Source organism: Trachemys scripta, chromosome 6 (assembly GCF_013100865.1).
Source record: "Trachemys scripta elegans isolate TJP31775 chromosome 6, CAS_Tse_1.0, whole genome shotgun sequence".
Taxonomy (NCBI): Eukaryota; Metazoa; Chordata; order Testudines; family Emydidae; genus Trachemys; species Trachemys scripta.
In genome coordinates this window covers 117,129,062-117,147,655 of record NC_048303.1, presented here as the reverse complement: position 1 = coordinate 117,147,655, position 18,594 = coordinate 117,129,062, and the positions used below count along the sequence as shown (strand labels likewise).

Sequence of the window (18,594 nt, the reverse complement as noted above, 5' to 3'; positions counted from 1 at the left end):
CCTGTATTACTCAGTTGCAAACACGTAGGAAGTTTCTGTTTTTCTGCTGCTGAGTTAGAGAATGGTTTGCTAGTTGTTGTTATTGCGAAAGACACTGAGCATCCCAATGGCCAATGAAGAGGGGGTGTGAGGGCTCAGGATCTGTCCCAGGATTAGGACCACTGTACAGCACATCTGAGTCTGTGTTCTGGATTACATATATGAGTGTCAGATTTAATGGAAAGAGAGGCATTGTACGGAGAGCATTCCAAAATGTAATGAGACGGAATTATCTACCTTCCTCCCCTAATTCTCTGCCCAAGCACACAAGGAAAGGGTGAAAGTTTATTCCTCAAGCAACATGAGTAAAGATTTATTGTCATTGATTGCATTTGCTAAATCCTGCCTCTTCAGCTGTAGATGTGTGTCTGTGGCATTTGAAGTCTACAAGGCTGGGACACAAGGGATATGTTAATATATATGTATAATGGAACAAACTCATCTCTGGTATAACTCCATTGTCTTCGGTGGAGTTATACTGGGGATGAAATTGGCCCTACAATTGCGTGTTTACAGTGAGGTTAAAAGGTGCTTTTACTCAGCTGTGCCTGACAATGTTTCTGATGACTGACTGTGACTGAGGGATTTACGGTACCTGTGCACTCAGTGTCTCCAGGGGACTTTCCACTCTTGGAAAAGCCATGAGGGGCATCCCTCGGGGATCTTCAGGCTTCGGTTTAGAAGGAGCTCCATGTGTTCCTTTAAAGTTATGGACAACGCACATTCCCTGCATGATGTGGAAAAAAGAGCTAAATCATCATATAACCTCCACCGGTAGGTATTAACTGGAACCTTTGCCTTCCAAGCATCAACTCGAAACAGCAAATTTGGGTCCTGAGCCAAATTCTTTCAAAGTTCTGGATATGCCTGGAGAGGGATTTGATTCCAAACCATCCCCTTCTCAGAACTGGACTATGGGCAACGTGAATGACATAGCTGGGAGCAAGGGGCTCTTTCAGTAACCTAGCCTGTGTAATTGTTACCTGTGGAGATGAACCATTCTTACTGTTATTTTGTGATGGTCTAGAGAACAGAAGCCTTGATTGTAATTGTGTTACTCTTTCAGAACCACTAACTGTAATTGGCACTGAACTCTACAGGCCAAATTTTGCATCAGGATATGTGATTCCCAGGCAAGTAAAATTTGCAACCTCCCATTCCATGAAAAGTGCAAGGATCACTCCTGGATGACACCAGGCTCAATTATTCATGGTTTAAAGCAAAGAACATGCCAGTCTCATGCCTAGTTAAGGACACACTTGCCCATTCCAGGCCTGATCTTTGCCCCCTCCCTGTGTGGTGCTTGCACTGCTGTTCGCAGGGGCTGCTGTATTTCTGAAAGGATGTTTCACTGGAGTCACATTGTTTCAGATCTGGCAGGTCACACAGCAGCACACCTGGGCAGTAACACATGTTCATTGCTAAGCATTCAAAGGCAGAGGACTCTGGAGGTTTTGTGATTAATTTTAATTGGAACTGGGCACATTTCTCAATGCAAATTCCTGAATTAGCTCACAAGGGAACAAGAAGTCTGAGGTCTCATCCAGAAAGATGCCATTCCTGGGCACTGTGAGCATTCCAGACCTATGGGCCTTTGATGGGGAGATCCCTGGCTGGCACTGTTGACTATCCCATGTCATCTCATGGGGGTGAAGAATCATCCCAAATCCCCAGTCTCAAGTGCCAGAGTGGGAGATACACATCTCCCAGATTGGCTCAGCTTTAAGCCTACCTGATTCTCCTCTCTGTTACACTTGTTTTAAGTCTGTGTGATACCCCTGTAACAAAGTGGAAAACCAGGCTCTTTGTTTAGAGCCTTATACACTCAAAGTAAGATCTCAAATCCCACATCTGCCAAACAACAGACAGCCAACGAGGCTGTGAAGCATAGGTGCCATGACTCACATAGGCAGTAGCCTTAGGGAAGCCATGCTGCCCTTTTGCACCTGCTGCATTCTTCTGCATGCCAGAAGTGCTTTCCCAGGACGGCTTCAGAGTCGTCACTTTGCAGTGATTAAAATACCAGAAAACGCGTGTAGATACAAGTCTGATTTTGTGTTTGGATTTATCTTCAGAGCAAATCCTATTACATTACACTAGAATTAGCAGTTACAGGGTGTGGGTTGAGTAATCAGCTGTGAAAGACAACTACAGTATTACCATGTGAATTTTTCTTTGACTTTAGATTGTCCTGAAATTGGGAAAGGACTAATTAGCTTACCAGAAACAACGCTACCGCGCTTCCCAAGATGAAGCCTGCAATCACATCCGAACAGTGGTTTCGATACTCGGAAACTCGATTTAGCCCGGTGAGGAAGGCAGCACAGAGGGTCCCCAGACACAGCACAGGCTTTGCTAGTCTGCTGCTCTTTGTTTTAATTGTGCTTGTGATGTACATCTGAAAACACAGCGCAAGCCACACATGAAAGGGCTCGGACAAACATACAGGTCATTTTTCATCTACGCATGTTGTGCCAAGCAGGAATGTGACAGATGTTCTGAACTCTGGCACTCTCAGGGGGTTGTGTAGCTTAGGCCTTGGTTACACTTGGCAATTCACAGCGCTGCATTCGCTGCGCTGGGGGGGGGCGGGGTGTTTTCACACCCCTGAGCGCAGCAAGTTGCAGCGCTGGACAGCGCCAGTGCAGCCAAGGCCAAAGAGAGGGGCCTCAGAAGGGAAAACAGATACTGCAGACAGATGGCTTCAGCATGTCTAACATCCACTCAACTATAGCCAGCAATAGGGCAGTCAGGGCTGGTCTAAAAGGGCGCCGTTCCTTTGGCTACCAAAGTCGCACAAGAATTTGCATGTGTGCAGTTGAACACTTATATTGCATAGAGGCTATTGAATGTGTGCATGTGAGTCAGCGATTTGTGCATCTACCCAGCCAGATGCAAATCCCCAATTTTGGCAGACACATACCCGTGCAAAGTAGGCGCGCACGTGACCAAAACCAGATCCTGGGTGTTAAAAAGCAACCATCACGCCCTTTTTCTTGCCATGGGCCTTTGTTTTGACTTTGGGACTTAATACGTGACAGAAGTGGAGAAGAGTATGGGAGGGTTTGTTGTGGTTTTTAACAAAGGAGAACTCTGAAAATGTAATTACATGGTAAGAAGTTTTCCTGTGCTCAGAAATATCGGTTCAGTAAACTCCACAAGCTGTGTCAGCTCATTTTTTTAAGGGCATTTTTGACAAAGAAAATAAACTATGTGAGGAGCAATTAACAGCCATGCACTAATTTCAGAGCCTGTGATTACAGGAATACAAGGATACTGTAACAACAAACAAAATTTGACAGCATAATGATAACCAAGTAAACACAATGGAATCCTCCTTAGTGATGGGTTAAGTCTGAATTTCTTTATGGCTTCCAAACATAGCTTGGCTTTGTTAAGCAAAGCAAACGCATCAAGTGTGCTATTATTTGGCTTGTCAAAAAGGTCTCCAGCAACAGAGTTCTCTAGTGTGCCATAAACACTAGGCACTGCAGTGCCACTTCCAAGGGCGATGGGGACCAAGGGGCTTTTGTCCAGAGACTGGGATGATCAGGATGATCCAACTGTAATATTCACTGGTAAGTTATTACCTCATATGTAGTGCCCTATAGCTGCTAGCTTGTAAATGGGGGGGGAGGGATAGCTCAGTGGTTTGAGCATTGGCCTGCTAAACCCAGGGTTGTGAGTTCAATCCTTGAGGGGGCCACTTAGGGATCTGGGGCAAAATCAGTACTTGGTCCTGCTAGTGAAGGCAGGGGGCTGGACTCGATGACCTTTCAAGGTCCCTTCCAGTTCTAGGAGATGGGATATCTCCATTAAAAGAAAAAAAAGAAAAAGAAAAGAAACGGACCTGAGCCACACATTATGGGCTTGATCCAGGGAAAGAGACATCAGAGGGTTTGCAAATCCACAGACACACCTCGAGAAGCAGGAATGTTCCTTTGGTAGCTACTGTAAAATGCTGAGGGCTGGTCAAAACATTTCCATAATGGAAAACTGGGTTTTCACCAGAGTATAAACATTTCATGGACGATGTCAGCTTTCCTTGAAAATTTTTTGTTGGAAAACCAACAATCCCCAATCTGAAAATACATTGATTTTCAGACAGTAGCTTTTGGTTGCTGAAAACTGAAAGGCAGACAGCACAACAAGAGCTGTGCAAATAACGGATGTGTCGTTTGCTGGCAATTCTGAAAGAATCAGAAACATGGTTTCAGGTCTAACCGAAAACAAATGTTATCAAATTTTCAGTGAATCGAAAAGTTGAAAAAAAAATTGTTTCAGGACAAAGCAACATTGAGTATTTAACATTTTGCATTTACAAAAAAATAAAAGCAATTTCAAAATGCAATGTTTTGAACAAAACAAAATATTTTGACTTTTTCGGACATTTATTTTCCAACATGGACAATTCAGTGAAACAGACGTGAATTTGTGACATGTTTTGATGTCAGCAAATCTCATTTTTGGCCCGAAAAAAGTTTTGTCTGAAAAATTTCACAAATAAAGCCCTAATCAGAGCGTTATTACACATATAAGCTGTGATATAAAGTTACAGCTTTTTGCTCTGATCAATTAATTGTGCATCTTCAAATTACAAGCCTCCGAGAGTTGTAAAGTTTTTTTCCAAAGGCAAAATATGCACGAAACCAGCCTCTATCTACAGCACAAATTTACAGTAAGTGCTATAAAATTACTGTATGAGATGATGAGTAATGGTCAAGGAGGGACAATAGGACAGTACTCTGGATCCACTGCTGGATGGGTAAATTGGAATGAACCTAACTATTGTTACAAAGTGCCAAGTCATTATAAGGTTTTCTATGGAAAACAATGGAGAATATATCAAAATAAAGCATGGTTGTATGAATAATTACACCAATTCTTTTCTCCTTCCTATCTCTGTCTTGAGAGAATAGTACAAAATACACCGCTACCTCAATATAACACGACCCGATATAACACGAATTCGGATATAACGCGGTAAAGCAGTGCTCGGGGGGGAGGGCTGCGCACTCCAGCGGATCAAAGCACGTTCAATATAACACGGTTTCACCTATAACGCGGTAAGATTTTTTGGCTTCCAAGGACAGTGTTATATCGAGATAGAGGTGTATCAACTGGGACTCAAAACTGGATTCTGTGAGCAGTGTTTTTCCCTTCACCCCGACCCAAGTTCTGCCACAGTGATTTTAGAATGTCCTAGTGAACATAACAGTTGAAAGTAACAGTCCAGCCCTAGTGTGATAACTGCCAATTCTATATGGCAGGAAACATTCATTCACACTCATTTTCTGGGAGCAGGAGAAGACTAGTGTACTATTCACATGGGAAAATGACAGGACATTACAGATGGGCCAGGCTATTGATGCCTGCATTTAATAAAATCAAGGCCCCGAAGTCTACACATGTAAAAGATGCACGTTTTTTACAGTGACAACAGATTGTCAAAGGAAGTGGTAACTTCTCCAGAAGGCTTTAAATCTTTAAAGACTCAATATTTTCCTAAAAGACCAGCTCTAGTTCATCCACACATTATGGATACCTGATGCGGGACTCACTGGGTGGAATTCCACAGCCTCCATTACACAGGAGGTGAGATAGATGATCAGTGTTCCCTCCTGGCCATAAGATCTATGAATTCTCTGGAGCTTTTTGAAGCTCTATCATTAGTGATGTATTTTCAGGGTTCACACAACATGTCCGTCCCCCCCCCCGTCCCTCCCACCTGCGCTTAATATAGGGGGAGGTTTTCAAAAGCATCTGAGTGATTTAGGAGTGCAAGTGGCAATCTGAGCCAGTGGGACTTGTGCTCCTAAAACCCTTACAAGCTTTTGAAAAATCTCCTTTTTACACTGTTGTTTTTCAAGAGCAATTTTGATTTTAAATATTAAAAACATGTACTGGATTTTTTTTACGGGGTGCAAATAGAAAAAGAGGAGGGGGAAAAGAGAACAAGAGAGATCTCCTCTTAACACACACATAGCAAAAGGTATCTGTGATTCAATTACAAATTTATACATTAGGACACATATTTGCAGTTATGAAAATTGTACTTCTCTCATTCATTTTTCAGCCAAAAATCATTAACAGGACTCCGTATACTCATAAATATTTCCATTCTATTATTTTTCCACAGGAAATTTAATTAAAAGCATGTATTTCTAACTAAATGGAAGCCTGTGCAATGCAAAATCAAATGACTTTTTTGAAACCAATTCTTGCCCTGCTTCTGGGGCACTAAAATAAAGATGAATGTAGCAGCCCAGGAATGATGTTTTGCCAGTGAAAAAAGCAACTCAGAAACTCAAACATTTCCAGCTCTGACCTAAATCTAGAACCAGTCCTTCTTTCAGTGGGTTCTAAATTTGGCAAAACAGAATCTTCCACCCCTGCTTGAGGGGCGCAAAATCTTCCATCCCTTACCCCCAAAATATGACTGGAGTCAGTGTGTCTGGATTACGCAAGGCCTGCGGGAATTGGGTTTTTGCTGGTTCATAGCCTGTTTGGCATCAGTCAATAAAGCATTGATTTTAAAATAATGATGCAAAAATATTGCACAACTGGTGCAAATCCTCATCCCAATTAGCTGGGCCAGGTACTGAGCTGACACGTAATTCTGCACTCCAGGGAGTTGGAGGAGAGGAATCTGCAAAGGATATTCTAGTTTAATGACTGAAGTAGGCTCCCTGGCCCCAGGTGTGCCTCCCATTGATGTTTGAAGGAGGACAGGAAGACTCACACAGAGTTCTACTCTTCTCCAACCTACTCCTACGCCGTCCCCTCAATTATTTTTGTTTGGTGGTTAGAATCCAACTTAGTTCATTGCGTGTTAGGCTCTGTTGTAATAATTGGGCCTCGCATGAGGTCAATTGTGAAAGGGAGCGAAAGTTCATAAAAATGTCACAACAATGTAGAACAATAAACGTGCATGGGAAATGGTGCAAAAGGGAGAGAAAAAGACTAGGTTAGTTCAAATAAAACGGCCTACTGATATAACTCAAGGACTGTCTTAAAATCATGCCTGGTAAACACAAGAAGTGTGGGACCAGAAATCAATGAACCAAACTTGGTGTGCTGGAAATTAGACCTAACTGGTGGGCAAAATAATGAGGATTCCACCCATCCCTCCCTTTCAGGGGACTTTAAAAAAAGAGACTTTAGGGGGAAAATATGGATGGACACTACTGTGATGCTGGCTGACTGAAAGCAGGGGATGCGAACGCTGACTGACTGAAATGTGAAAGAAAGGGAAGGAGCGAGCTTCATATCCATGGCTGCCACCCCCACCATCTCCTGGGACCCTGGGCCTTCTTCATCCTCATCCTAAGAGATGGCCTCACCAGACTAGGCCAGAGAGAGGAACCCAGATAACTCCATCGGCTTCAGCGCATGTTAACACCAATGACTGTTTGGGCCCAAATAGTCCATCTAAATTAATGCAGCTGGTCACCAGCCCCCACCCTTTTTTATAGGCTTTACTGCAAGCAGGAAAACATTTCCAACACGCTGTGTGGCAAAATGATTAAGTACAACTGGGCTTGAATAAAATTCCTAAAGGACCTTGGACAATATAAATATGAGTGTAATGTAAACCATTCCCTTTTGTGGCTATAAAAGTATGTCCATGTTAAGAGTTTGCAGGCAGGCTACTCCCAAATTACAGCATCTTCAGAACTAGATGATGTCTGTAGGCACAGCCCTGAGCACAGGGTGGTATTACCCTTTCCGTGGAGTCTTGGTCCTCAGAGGAGCCAGGGGTAGACAGGCCAGGAGGAGAACCGGGTAGCGTGGCTGTAAAGGCATTGTTCTGGGGGCAGGGCTGTCAGTGACAGAGTCAGTGGAGAGGTGTGCAGCCTGCATCTCAAAGCAAGTAGCCAAAAAACCTGCTGCTCCCAAAAGGGTATGTCTACACTGCAATTAAACACCCGCAGCTGGCCTATATCAGCTGACTCAGGATTGTGGGGCTCAGCCTATGGGGCTTTACAATTGGGGTGTAGATGTTCGGGCTTGAACTGGACCCCTCGAGTGGGGAGGGTCCTAGATTCTGGGATCCAACCCAAGTCCCAGTGTCCACACTGCAATTTTATAGTCCCACGAGCCTGAGTCGGCTGACACAGGCCAGCCACGGGTGTTTACTTGCAGTATAGAAGCTTTGGGTATGTCTATCTACCAGGAGCCTATTTTCACGCATTACTGTTATTAATCATTTGTGGTAATGCTCACGATGAGCCAGACACCTTCCAAACACCTAAAGGCAACCCCCGCTGAAAGGAACTCACAATTTAAAGACATAAGTCAGGGGAATAACAATAAGCATCTTAGGGTACGTCTTCACTTACCGGAGGGTCCGGCGGCAGGCAATCGATGTTCTGGGATTGATTTATCGTGTCTGGTTAAGACGCGATAAATCGATCCCGGATCGATCCCGGAAGTGCTCGCCGTTGACGCCGGTACTCCAGCTCGCTGAGAGGAGTACACGGCATCGACGGGGGAGCCTTCCTGCCGCATCTGGACCCGCGGTAAGTTCGGACTAAGGTACTTCGAATTCAGCTACGTTATTAACGTAGCTGAATTTGCGTACCTTAGTCCGAAGTGGGGGCTTAGTGGGGACCAGGCCTCTGACACAATTTATATTGCTCTAAACTATACACTTTTGCAGGTATAGTTGTGTCAGTCGGGGTGTGAAGAGGTGTGATCCCTGACCAACACAGCGGTGCCAACAGAAGCACCTAGTGTAGACACAGTTATACTGGCAATACTGTGCTTTTGCTGGGATAGCTTATTTCACTCAGGGCATGTCTACATTACACGCTGGATCGATGGGCAGCGATCAGTCTAGTGGGGGTTGATTTATCGCATCTAGTCTAGACGCGATAAATCGACCCCTGAGTGCTCTCCCGTCGACTCCGGTACTCCACCAGGGCAAGAAGCGTAGGCGGAGTTGACGGGGGAGCGTCAGCCATCGACTTACCACAGTCAAGACACCACGGTAAGTAGATCTAAGTACGTTGACTTCAGCTACGTTATTCGTGTAGCTGAAGTTGCATAACTTAGATCGATCCCCCCCAGTGTAGACCAGGCCTTAGGGTGGAGTGGGTGTGGGTTGGAAGTGCAGTTTTGCTGGTATAGCTCCGCCCACACCAGGAGCACTTTTTGCCAGTAGAGTGCACTAGTATTCCTAGTGAAGTAAAGCGCTCCTAATGTGGTGACGTTTCCAGGCTAGCTAAGTTAATGCTTTTGTGTCACTTTTATAGTTCATGTGACACACAAGAAAAATATGCAACAAACAAAACAGCAACGGCCTTGTCTTTCCCACTCTAAATATAATTAGTGGCCTTTAAGTCTCATTCATCAGCTAACAAAGTACATTTAAAACATTCAGCGTTAGTACATTGAAACCCTGCATTTGCTGCTACACCAAGGAGAGAGAACAACTTTCTTGGGTCCAATCCTGCTGTCTTCGAGCCAGATTCTGCCACTCTTATGTTGCGTGGTACCTAACTTCCTGAACAGTCTCATTCATTTCGGGGAGCCTGCTTGTGGATCAAGATGCTACTCAACCTGAGGCAGAATCTAGTCGATTGCAATGAATGGCAAAACGACCAGTGTCTTCAATACTGTTATAACCCTTACTGTATCACTTAAACAGCCCTACACAAACTGCAACTAGTCTTGTATCACACTACGATGTTATAAGGTTGCCAGAGAAAACAAAGGTGGATGATATTTTTAGAGGGGCTTTTACAGACATTGAATATTCCCCATATGGCAGAAAAGCACTATCACCTTTAAACTGTACTGTACCTTTAAACTGACCTTTATTATGCTGGCAAAATTGTAACACTGCCTTTACTGGGACCTTTGCTTGCAAGAGGAGTTTACGCCTAACAGGGGATTAAAATTCAGCCTAAGGCTCCCCCCAAAATAGTAACGCTTAGCACTCGCTATTGTACGGACACTAAGCAATAGTAACGAGCTTCCCTGTGAGGTAGGTATTATCAACACCGTTTTACAAGTCAGGAAACTGAGGGAGGGAAGTGCGGTGACACATCCTAGGCCACATATAGTCAGTGGCCTAGCCGGGATTAGAACTGACGATCTCCTAACCGCCAAGCTGGCCCTCATGCCTCCAAATAAGACTGCCCCTCACTGGGAAAGTCATGGGAGTCGCACTTGTTTACACCAAGGCTGAATTTGGCCCAGAAAAGCCATTGACCCCACGAAAAAAAGAAGGGCTCTTCCCCATACAGCACAGACAAAAGAAAAATATAGATGAGATTTAAATGAGACAGGGTCGCTATAGCAACTGAAGCCCGTCATGGGAACTGGCAAACAGCACATGCACTCACCGTGGCGTAGAGGGCTGAGTAAATGCTCAAAGCAGCATGTTTGGATGGAAAGGATCTCCTTGCCTCTTCAATCACCTCCAGGTCCCCGGTGCAGATATTCCCATTGTTTATGAACTGATGGTGAGCCCGGCAGTCGCTCCCCGTGTAGTTGGGTTTACACACCGTCAGGAAGTAAGGAGCCAAGTTCCCGGTCACTACCTGGCCAGCATTTACAAATATGTCAGTGGCAAAAAGTCCAAATGCAAACACCCCTGTGAAAAGGTTAAAAATAATCATTATTCACAAATGTTTAAAACATTCCTGGAGAAGGAGACAAATAGAAGTAATGAGAGACAGAGGCCAAACCCTGCAGTCCTTACTCAGGCAAAACTCCCATTGACGTCAACTGGAGTCTTGCCTAAGACCCTGATTCAGGAAAGCACTTAAGTGTCTGCTTAACTTTAAGCATGTGCTTAACTCCCGGTCAGTCCCATTGACTTCAATGGGAAATAAGCACAAGCTTAAAGTTAAGCAGATACTTTAGTGCTTTCTGAATCAAGGCTTAAGCGATGACTGTGCGAGGACTTTAGGATTTCACCGGAAAACATCAAATCAAAATAATTCTCATAAAGTTTTCCTGATGCCAAAGACCCTGACCCTGTAATGTCTTATGCATGTGCTAACCTATAAGTATATGAGTAGCTAGGATCAGTTGTATGCTTAAAGTTAAGCATTATGTAAATGTTTACAGGACTGGGACCGAAGACTGGCAGAAAACTGTCTCCCGCAGTAATGCAAGAGGCTAAAGAAGCAATCTTAAAAAGACACTATCAGATTATTGAGCCCCAAAATTTGATTTATCAGGGAAGGAATGTCCTCTGGATTCCAAATATCCACCAATCTGATGCTGAGAAATTTATATTCTGATCCAGCAGCACTGACCATCTCCCACAGGCCAGATTCTGCCATCTTCACTTAAGGTGAACAGTACCTTATTCCTTGAGTTGCCAATGGAGTTGTTAGGTACTACTCACCTTGGTAGTGTTGCCAACTTTCTAATGGCACAAAACTGAACACCTCTCCCCCGAGGCCGTGCCCCTGCTTGCTCCATTCCCCCCGTCCATTGCTCACTCTCCCCTACCCTCAGTCACTTTCATTGGGCTGGGGCAGGGGGTTGAGGGCTCTGGCTGGGGGTGCAGGCTCTGGGCCGGGGCCGGGGATGAGGGATTTGTGGTGTGGGAGAGGGCTCTGGGCTGGGGCAGGGGGTTGGGGTGTGGTATGGGTTCTGGGCGCTTGGCGTGGGCTCTGGGTGGGGCCAGAAATGAGGGGTTCAGGGAGAGGGAGAGGGCTCCGGGCTAGGGCAGGGGGTTGGGGGCGGGAGGTGGTGCGGGCTCTAGCTGGGGGTGTGGGCTCTGGGACGGGACCTGGGATGAGGAGTTTGAGGTGCAGGAGTGGGCTCCGGGCTAGGGCAGGGGGTTGGTTTGTGTGGGGGGGTGTGGGCTTTGGGAGGGAGTTTGGGTGCAGGAAGGAACTCCAGGCTGGGGCAGGGGGTTGGGGTGCGGGAGAGGGTTCAGAGTGCGCGGTCTCGGCGGCACATACTGCGGCTCCCAGGAAGCAGCCACCAGATCCCTGCAGCCCCTAGGTGCATGGACAGCCAGGGAGGCTTTGTGCATTGCCTTCGCATCCACAGGTGCTGCCCCCGCAGCTCCCATTGGTAGTGGTTCCCAGCCAATGGGAGCTGCAGAGCCGGCACTCGGGCAGAGGCGGCGTACAGAGCCTTCCTGGCTGCCCATGTGCCTAAGGGCTGCAGGGACCTGGCAGCTGCTTCTGGGATCCACGTGGAGCCAGGGCGGGCAGGGAGCCTGCCTTAGCCTCGGCCCCTGCTGCTCTGCCGACCGGACTTTTAACAACCCAATTGGCAGTGCTGACCAGAGCCGCCAGGGTCCCTTTTCGACCAGGCGTTCCGGTCAAAAACCGGATGCCTGGCAGCCCTACACCTTGGGAAAGGTGAGCAGAATCTGTGCTCATGTGACCAGTAACACTGATGTCAACGGGAGCTCCACTCACAGCGCACAGGCAGGGTGGATAGCAGAAAGCTCACGTGTTAAACAGCCGCTCTTTCCAGACCCACGCTAACACCAGTGTAAATCGGTCCTGCAAGCCTTGCATGCTCCAAGCTCCCAATGACTTTAATAGGCGTTTGATGTTTGCATGGCTGCAGTACGGGGCCCCGTCAATAGTGAACATTCATAAACAAGGAAGTAAGGGAAGGCCCAGCTTGCTGGCTTGTGCTCTGTGCACAACATATACATTGGGGTGAGGATGAAGGACAATCAATAAAAAGATGGCAATGGCAGTGCATTGTAGCAGGTTACCCTAACAACCTGTTTTATAAGAACACCCTGCACCTCTATGGTACTTCCCATCCAAAGACCTCAGAGTGCTTTACCGACATTAACAAATTTACCCCCACTCCACTCCTGTACAGCAGCTACTGTTCTTCCCATTGGACCGATAGGGAAACCGAAGCACAATTTTCAAATGTGTCCAGTTCATTTTGGCTGCTTTGATTTTTGAGGTGTCCCACTGAAGACCATCTGAATCTTATTTTCAGTCACCCACGACTCCAGCCAAGGTCAGTGGGAACCGTGGGTGCTCAGCACCACTGAAAATCAATCCCTCGCTGTCTCAACCTGGACACCAAAGTTGATGGACAGTTTTAAAGACACGACCTGAATTCCTTGCTTCAGGCCACGTGGAAAACTTGTGGCAGAGCTGGGAGCAGAATCCAAATCTAGAACTGGGACTGGGACACAGGTCTGTGCTTTAACGCCAATATCCTCCTTCCTCCCTTTCACACGTAAAATCATTTAAACATAAATTATATAGGTATTAATCATTGATATGAATGTACCCCTATGTTTTGGCCGTATTCCAAAACGGGTAACTCTAAGCCCCTGTTGTAGTTTAAATTTAAAACAGTATTCTTTCCCCCCCACTTCTTGTCCTAAACCATGGAGTAATGTTGCTAAGTGCTGCTAAACAGCTGCTGTCTTCCACTCTAGAGATGACTGCATTTCAGTGGTGGGTAACGTCATTCTTATGAATCCCTTAACTAGTTCACAGAGTTGTTGTCAGACTAAATTAATGAACGTTTGTAAAATGTTTTGAAATCCTTGGATGACAGACACGGTCTTAGTGTATTATTAAGTATTATTATCATCATGTTTTCAATGTTAGAATAGAATAGACCAGGGGTTGGCAACCTTTCAGAAGTGGTGTGCCGAGTCTTCATCTATTCACTCTAATTTAAGGTTCTGCGTGCCAATAATACGTTAACGTTTTTAGGAGGTCTCTTTCTATAAGTCTATCATATATAACTAAACTACTGTTGTAGGTAAAATAAATAAGGTTTTTAAAATGTTTAAGAAGCTTCATTTAACATTAAATTAAAAGGCAGAGCCCCCTGGACCTGTGGCCAGGACCCGGGCAGTGTGAGTGCCACTGAAAATCAGCCCGGGAGCCGCCTTTGGCACACGTGCCATAGGTTGCCTACCCCTGGAATAGAATTATCATTTATTATTTAAAAGTAGTTTATGTTAACAAAGTATTAATTATTATTATAGTCCAGATAAGTTAGCGTACTTTAAAGTGTTACCCATTAACCATGCTGCAAATGACTGATATGAAAATTTAGATAAAATATTCCACAGAATCAGCTATATAAAACAAAGTAAAAGAGTCAGAATTGCAGAGTGGGCTTATGTTATATGGATCGATGTATCCTGCCTATAACACACAAGAAGCAGAACATCATGGTTACAGTATTGCCAACCCTATGCATTCATAAACCATGAATCAAGCTCCCCAAAGTCATCAGAGTGGCCTAAAATCATGAGATTTTGAAATAAGAAACGTTGGGTCTTTTAAATTTGCTTTCTGGTTCTGAAGCTTTGAGGGGTCATATTTTCAAGTTTTTCTGCACCACCATGACAGTAAGATTTTTTTTTGGTAAAGTAAGAAAGCTGAGATTCCCAGGTTGTCATAACTATGAAGGGAAGGGTGTAACAGCTGTCCTGTGTACAGTACTATAAAATCCCTCCTGGCCAGAGACTCCAAAATCCTTTTCCCTGTAAAGGGTTAAGAAGCTCAGGTAACCTGGCTGGCATCTGACCAAAGGACCAATAAGGGGACAAGATACTTTCAAATTGTCGGGGACTTTTTAACCCAGACGGCAAGGTTCGTTGTCTGACCGCAGAGTGAGAGACAGGCAACACCAGCAAGGTCCAATACAAGCTCTTTATTGAAGAGTGCACACAACAATAGAGAGCGGCCCGTCTCCAGAGAAACCAGCCACGATTACAATAACTAGTGAGATTATATAGACAGTTCCGTCGTGTCATAGTTAAAGCAACCCAATCCCCCCCTTTACTAGTTAAAAGCTTCTAATATTCATGCATATCTATGTTCTTTGACAGTACAAACAGTTCATGATGCCTCAGCAGCTTCTTATCAGCTTTTTCGTCATGCACCAGAAACTAGGAGAAAGGAGGGAGTTGAGTACAGATGAAGAACAGAAACAGGGAGTGGAGACTGCAAGTATCCATACGTCCAAACAAACCGTTCCTAGTACATTTGGTACAAGAATGTGGCCCCCCCTTTATCTCATTCTTTGAAGCCCAAGCAAGCATGTCCTCATGTTTCACAGAGAGACAGGAATGGCCCAGCAACTACAGTTAGCCTAACTTTGGCTAAGCTGGCCAAACAACCTGTTCTATACTCCATTTTCCTTCGACCTAACAGTCCCCCCTTTGTCCCTGGAGTACCTCGAAGGGACTCCTGGGACAACTAACTACTGTGAGTGGTAAACTTGGGAGTTTGTTACCTTTGAACAGAACACATCTTGGCGCCCATCCAACATCCAACTTTTATCATAACATACAAGGCCAGCAAGCCGCATATAATTACAACGGCGCTTCGGAGTACATTATGGAGCCAACCGCCTATATCTGGAATCCAACTGAACAGGTTACTCCACCAGGATTCAATTCGCTTTCCTCCGTGGTCCTTTGTTACCTCCATAAGGTGGTTTGCTCTTTCTCAAGTGGCATTATAAACGTCTGGGACATACACGCAGCATTCTTGTCCAATTAATGCGCATGTTCCTCTCTGAGAGGCCAGTAAAATATCTAGAGCCAAGTGGTTCTGGAGAACCATCTGCCTTAGTTTTCTCTGTGCGGTTGCCAAGTCCACCAGGGCATCGGTGTTAGTCTAATTTCCCAGATGTCTCGGTGAATTAACCAATCCTACATGCATCCTCCCCATGGACCCGGCAGGATTCGGTATGTGGGAGCCCACACCTCCCTAACCGGTCCATATGCTTGGAAGGAGCATTGAGAATGTCCGCACTTCCACCAGGAAAGTCTCTAAGTATTTCTCCATGGCCACAGACCAGATGGTACTTCTGATGTGTCTGTAAGGGCAGTGGGCCAAGCCTGAACATGCTAGATCTCACTGCAATGCCTTCCCAGCCTCAGTGATATTTAATACCATCTCTGTCAGCAACTTCTGGATCATAGAACTAAGGGTGGAGATAACATGTAACTCACCAATTCCAGCCTGTACCTGGGTTAGCTGTGCTCCACAAATAAGGCTTGTGGCCTTCTACCTTATTAGTTAGAAAATTGCATTAATACAGATGCTTTTTAGCTTGCTTCCAGATCCAAAGCTATCCACAGCTTAAAGATTCTTACTTTAAAAAAGGACACAATTAACTTTCCCAGACTTTTGATTGCCTTTTACTTCTAAGTCCTGCTTTCAAACACACAGTGATCTGAAAAAGACAACACAACCTATATTGGCAGGTTTGCATTTCTTTTACCTCTGCTACAATATACACTGCACATGTTCTGGGGAAAATGCACATCCTCTCCACAATTCAATTTCCACAACTCTAGTCACATCAATTTCTACACAAGGTGTAACTGTTTCTTTTATGCTTACAAAATCTCCATGCACCCACAGCAAAGTGTCAGCTCGACCACACAGAACCAGGGTCACTGTCCTTCTCTCTCTTTACCAGATCTTTTATCTGCTATTTTGTTACCCAAAAACAAATTTAAATCTTTTATTCTTCTGGCTTTGACTACCCTGCTGCAGCCACAACCTTTGGTCTTTATTTAAAACATTTTAAATCTTGTAGCATTAAGTCACTTTAAGGATTAAATGCTAAATACCTTAAACAACACTAGTTTCCTGTGCCTGGCAAAAGTATTCTCGGTTTTGCAACTTTAAACAATACCAATTCATCTTAAACTTATAAAATACAGATTGTACACAGCAGGAGTGTTCTTCAGCAAATTAGACTAACGTATTCATAGTCGAATAATTCCACTTAAATAACTTCTTGCCTGGATTACTTACAGAAATTCTTACCAAGTTTCACTGCTTAATTCCCTCTAGCAACTATAGGGTTAACTTCTCACTTTTTTTTTTTTTAAATCACTTGCTTGTCTCCCAAAACGACACCCAATCAACTCAGATTTTACCATTCCAATTATTGTCCTGGGGATTTGAAATCGCCATGCTTATAATTACTTACTCCTTTTCTTCCACTATGCCCTTAAAGTTTCCAACCTGTTTTCTAATCTATCTGTTGACTGCCCACTTGGGCCCGATCCTGCTTTTCTCACTGAACCATCCCTTCCATGGGCACCGGCTTGTTCCACTATCAATTTAGATAGGAGGGTGGGCTTCTCAACTAGCCCCCATCCTTCCTGGTCTCTTCCCTTAAACATTCTTACTCACAAGGCTACCCGAGTCCTCCCTCGTGAGGCTTGCCACCTGGGCAAAACACATGGCCCATTGGCATTTAACTATTCAATTTTTTTTTTGGTGGAAAACACACTGCTGTTACAGCATATGCAAACACAAATGGTTAAATTCTGACAAGTCCCTGAAGGACTGGTACTTGCTTAGCCAGTGCTTCCTTTTCTGCCTGGAAGTCCTGTCTCAAGGCTTGCAACTTGCCCTGGGCGTAGGTTTGAGTTGCTGCCTGGTTCATGATCTATGCTCTTAATTGCTTAATTCTAGTTATCAAGTACACAACTCTTCCCTTTTCTCCAACTTCTGTGTTGCCCAGTCCTGCTACGACTAGGGTAGATCCACCTGACACCCTTCCCAGTCAACTGGGGTGGAGAAAGGAATGCTTAACCCCTCTCCGGTTCTCAGACTTACTGCGGCTGAGAGTGGGCACACTTTCATACTCACACACGTACGTCCAGATTGGCCACGTCTTTGTATAACGTCCAGAGAAGGGGGAGAGGTGGACGGGAGATTATCCTGTATACAGCTTGTCCAGAATCTCTGACTTGCTTCCACTCCAGGGTCTCAAAGGCAGACTGTTGGATCTCACTGGATAGTTAAGCTTTGCAAATGTTATCTCAGCACTGTAACTTGTACTGCCTTTGGTTTGCCTCTGTCTATATTTTTTCACAGCCAGCTGGGGCCCAAAGCAGTTTTTCTTTTGGTTTATAGTTATACCATACAAATAAATAATCGATTTGTCCCGGTCTAAGATCAACCAGGATATTCCTGAGGGAATCCATCCTGTCAACAGAAAAGGTTCCACACCTTGGCCAGTCTTTAGTCGGGGACAAATGGGTAGTAAAGGAAGGCCATTGAATTTGGCATAAGTTTCTCATTTAGATTTAGTCAAACCGGTTGTTCCAGAGATTTCCTTCCAATCTCTAAGTACCAGAGACAACGGGGCGTCCCCCGGGCATTTACTGCCAACTTGTCCCATTTAGCCTGTAGGGCCTCAAACCCCATCCCGGGGCCTCAAACCCCAACCCGGGGCCTCAAACCCCTTTATGGCGATCGCTTACCTTATTCAGGGACTCGAACCCCGAAGACCTGACCTGCCCAGGGACTCAAACCCTGGAGACCTGGATCCTACTCAACGGGTAGGTGGATGTTGCTGGGTTTCTACGGGCTTCAGCTGGTTCACAGAACTCGCCTTATCGCCGACGCAGGGATCAGGTTACCGGGCAAGGCTCCTTGAAGCCAGAGGATGCGTGCTGCATTGCTTCGGAGTCTGATCCCGCACCGGAGAGTCAGACGAGTCCTGGCGGAGTCGCCAAATTTGTTGGGGACTTTTTAACCCAGACGGCAAGGTTCGTTGTCTGACCGCAGAGTGAGAGACAGGCAACACCAGCAAGGTCCA

At 45.2% G+C, this 18,594-nt stretch overlaps 1 protein-coding gene across 4 annotated transcripts in view; it reads right to left on the bottom strand.

Annotated features, from left to right (window-relative positions):
- Positions 1 to 18,594, bottom strand: part of PLPPR1 (phospholipid phosphatase related 1) — a 196,462-nt gene that overhangs the window by 2,940 nt on the left and 174,928 nt on the right. For all 4 annotated transcript variants that reach the window (XM_034773410.1, XM_034773407.1, XM_034773408.1 and 1 more), the window contains 3 exons: positions 10,392 to 10,642; positions 2,261 to 2,437; positions 635 to 766 (listed from right to left, as the gene is read on the bottom strand). In XM_034773410.1, the coding sequence (XP_034629301.1) occupies positions 635 to 766; positions 2,261 to 2,437; positions 10,392 to 10,642 (560 nt within the window). The remainder of the gene's footprint in view (positions 1 to 634; positions 767 to 2,260; positions 2,438 to 10,391; positions 10,643 to 18,594) is intronic.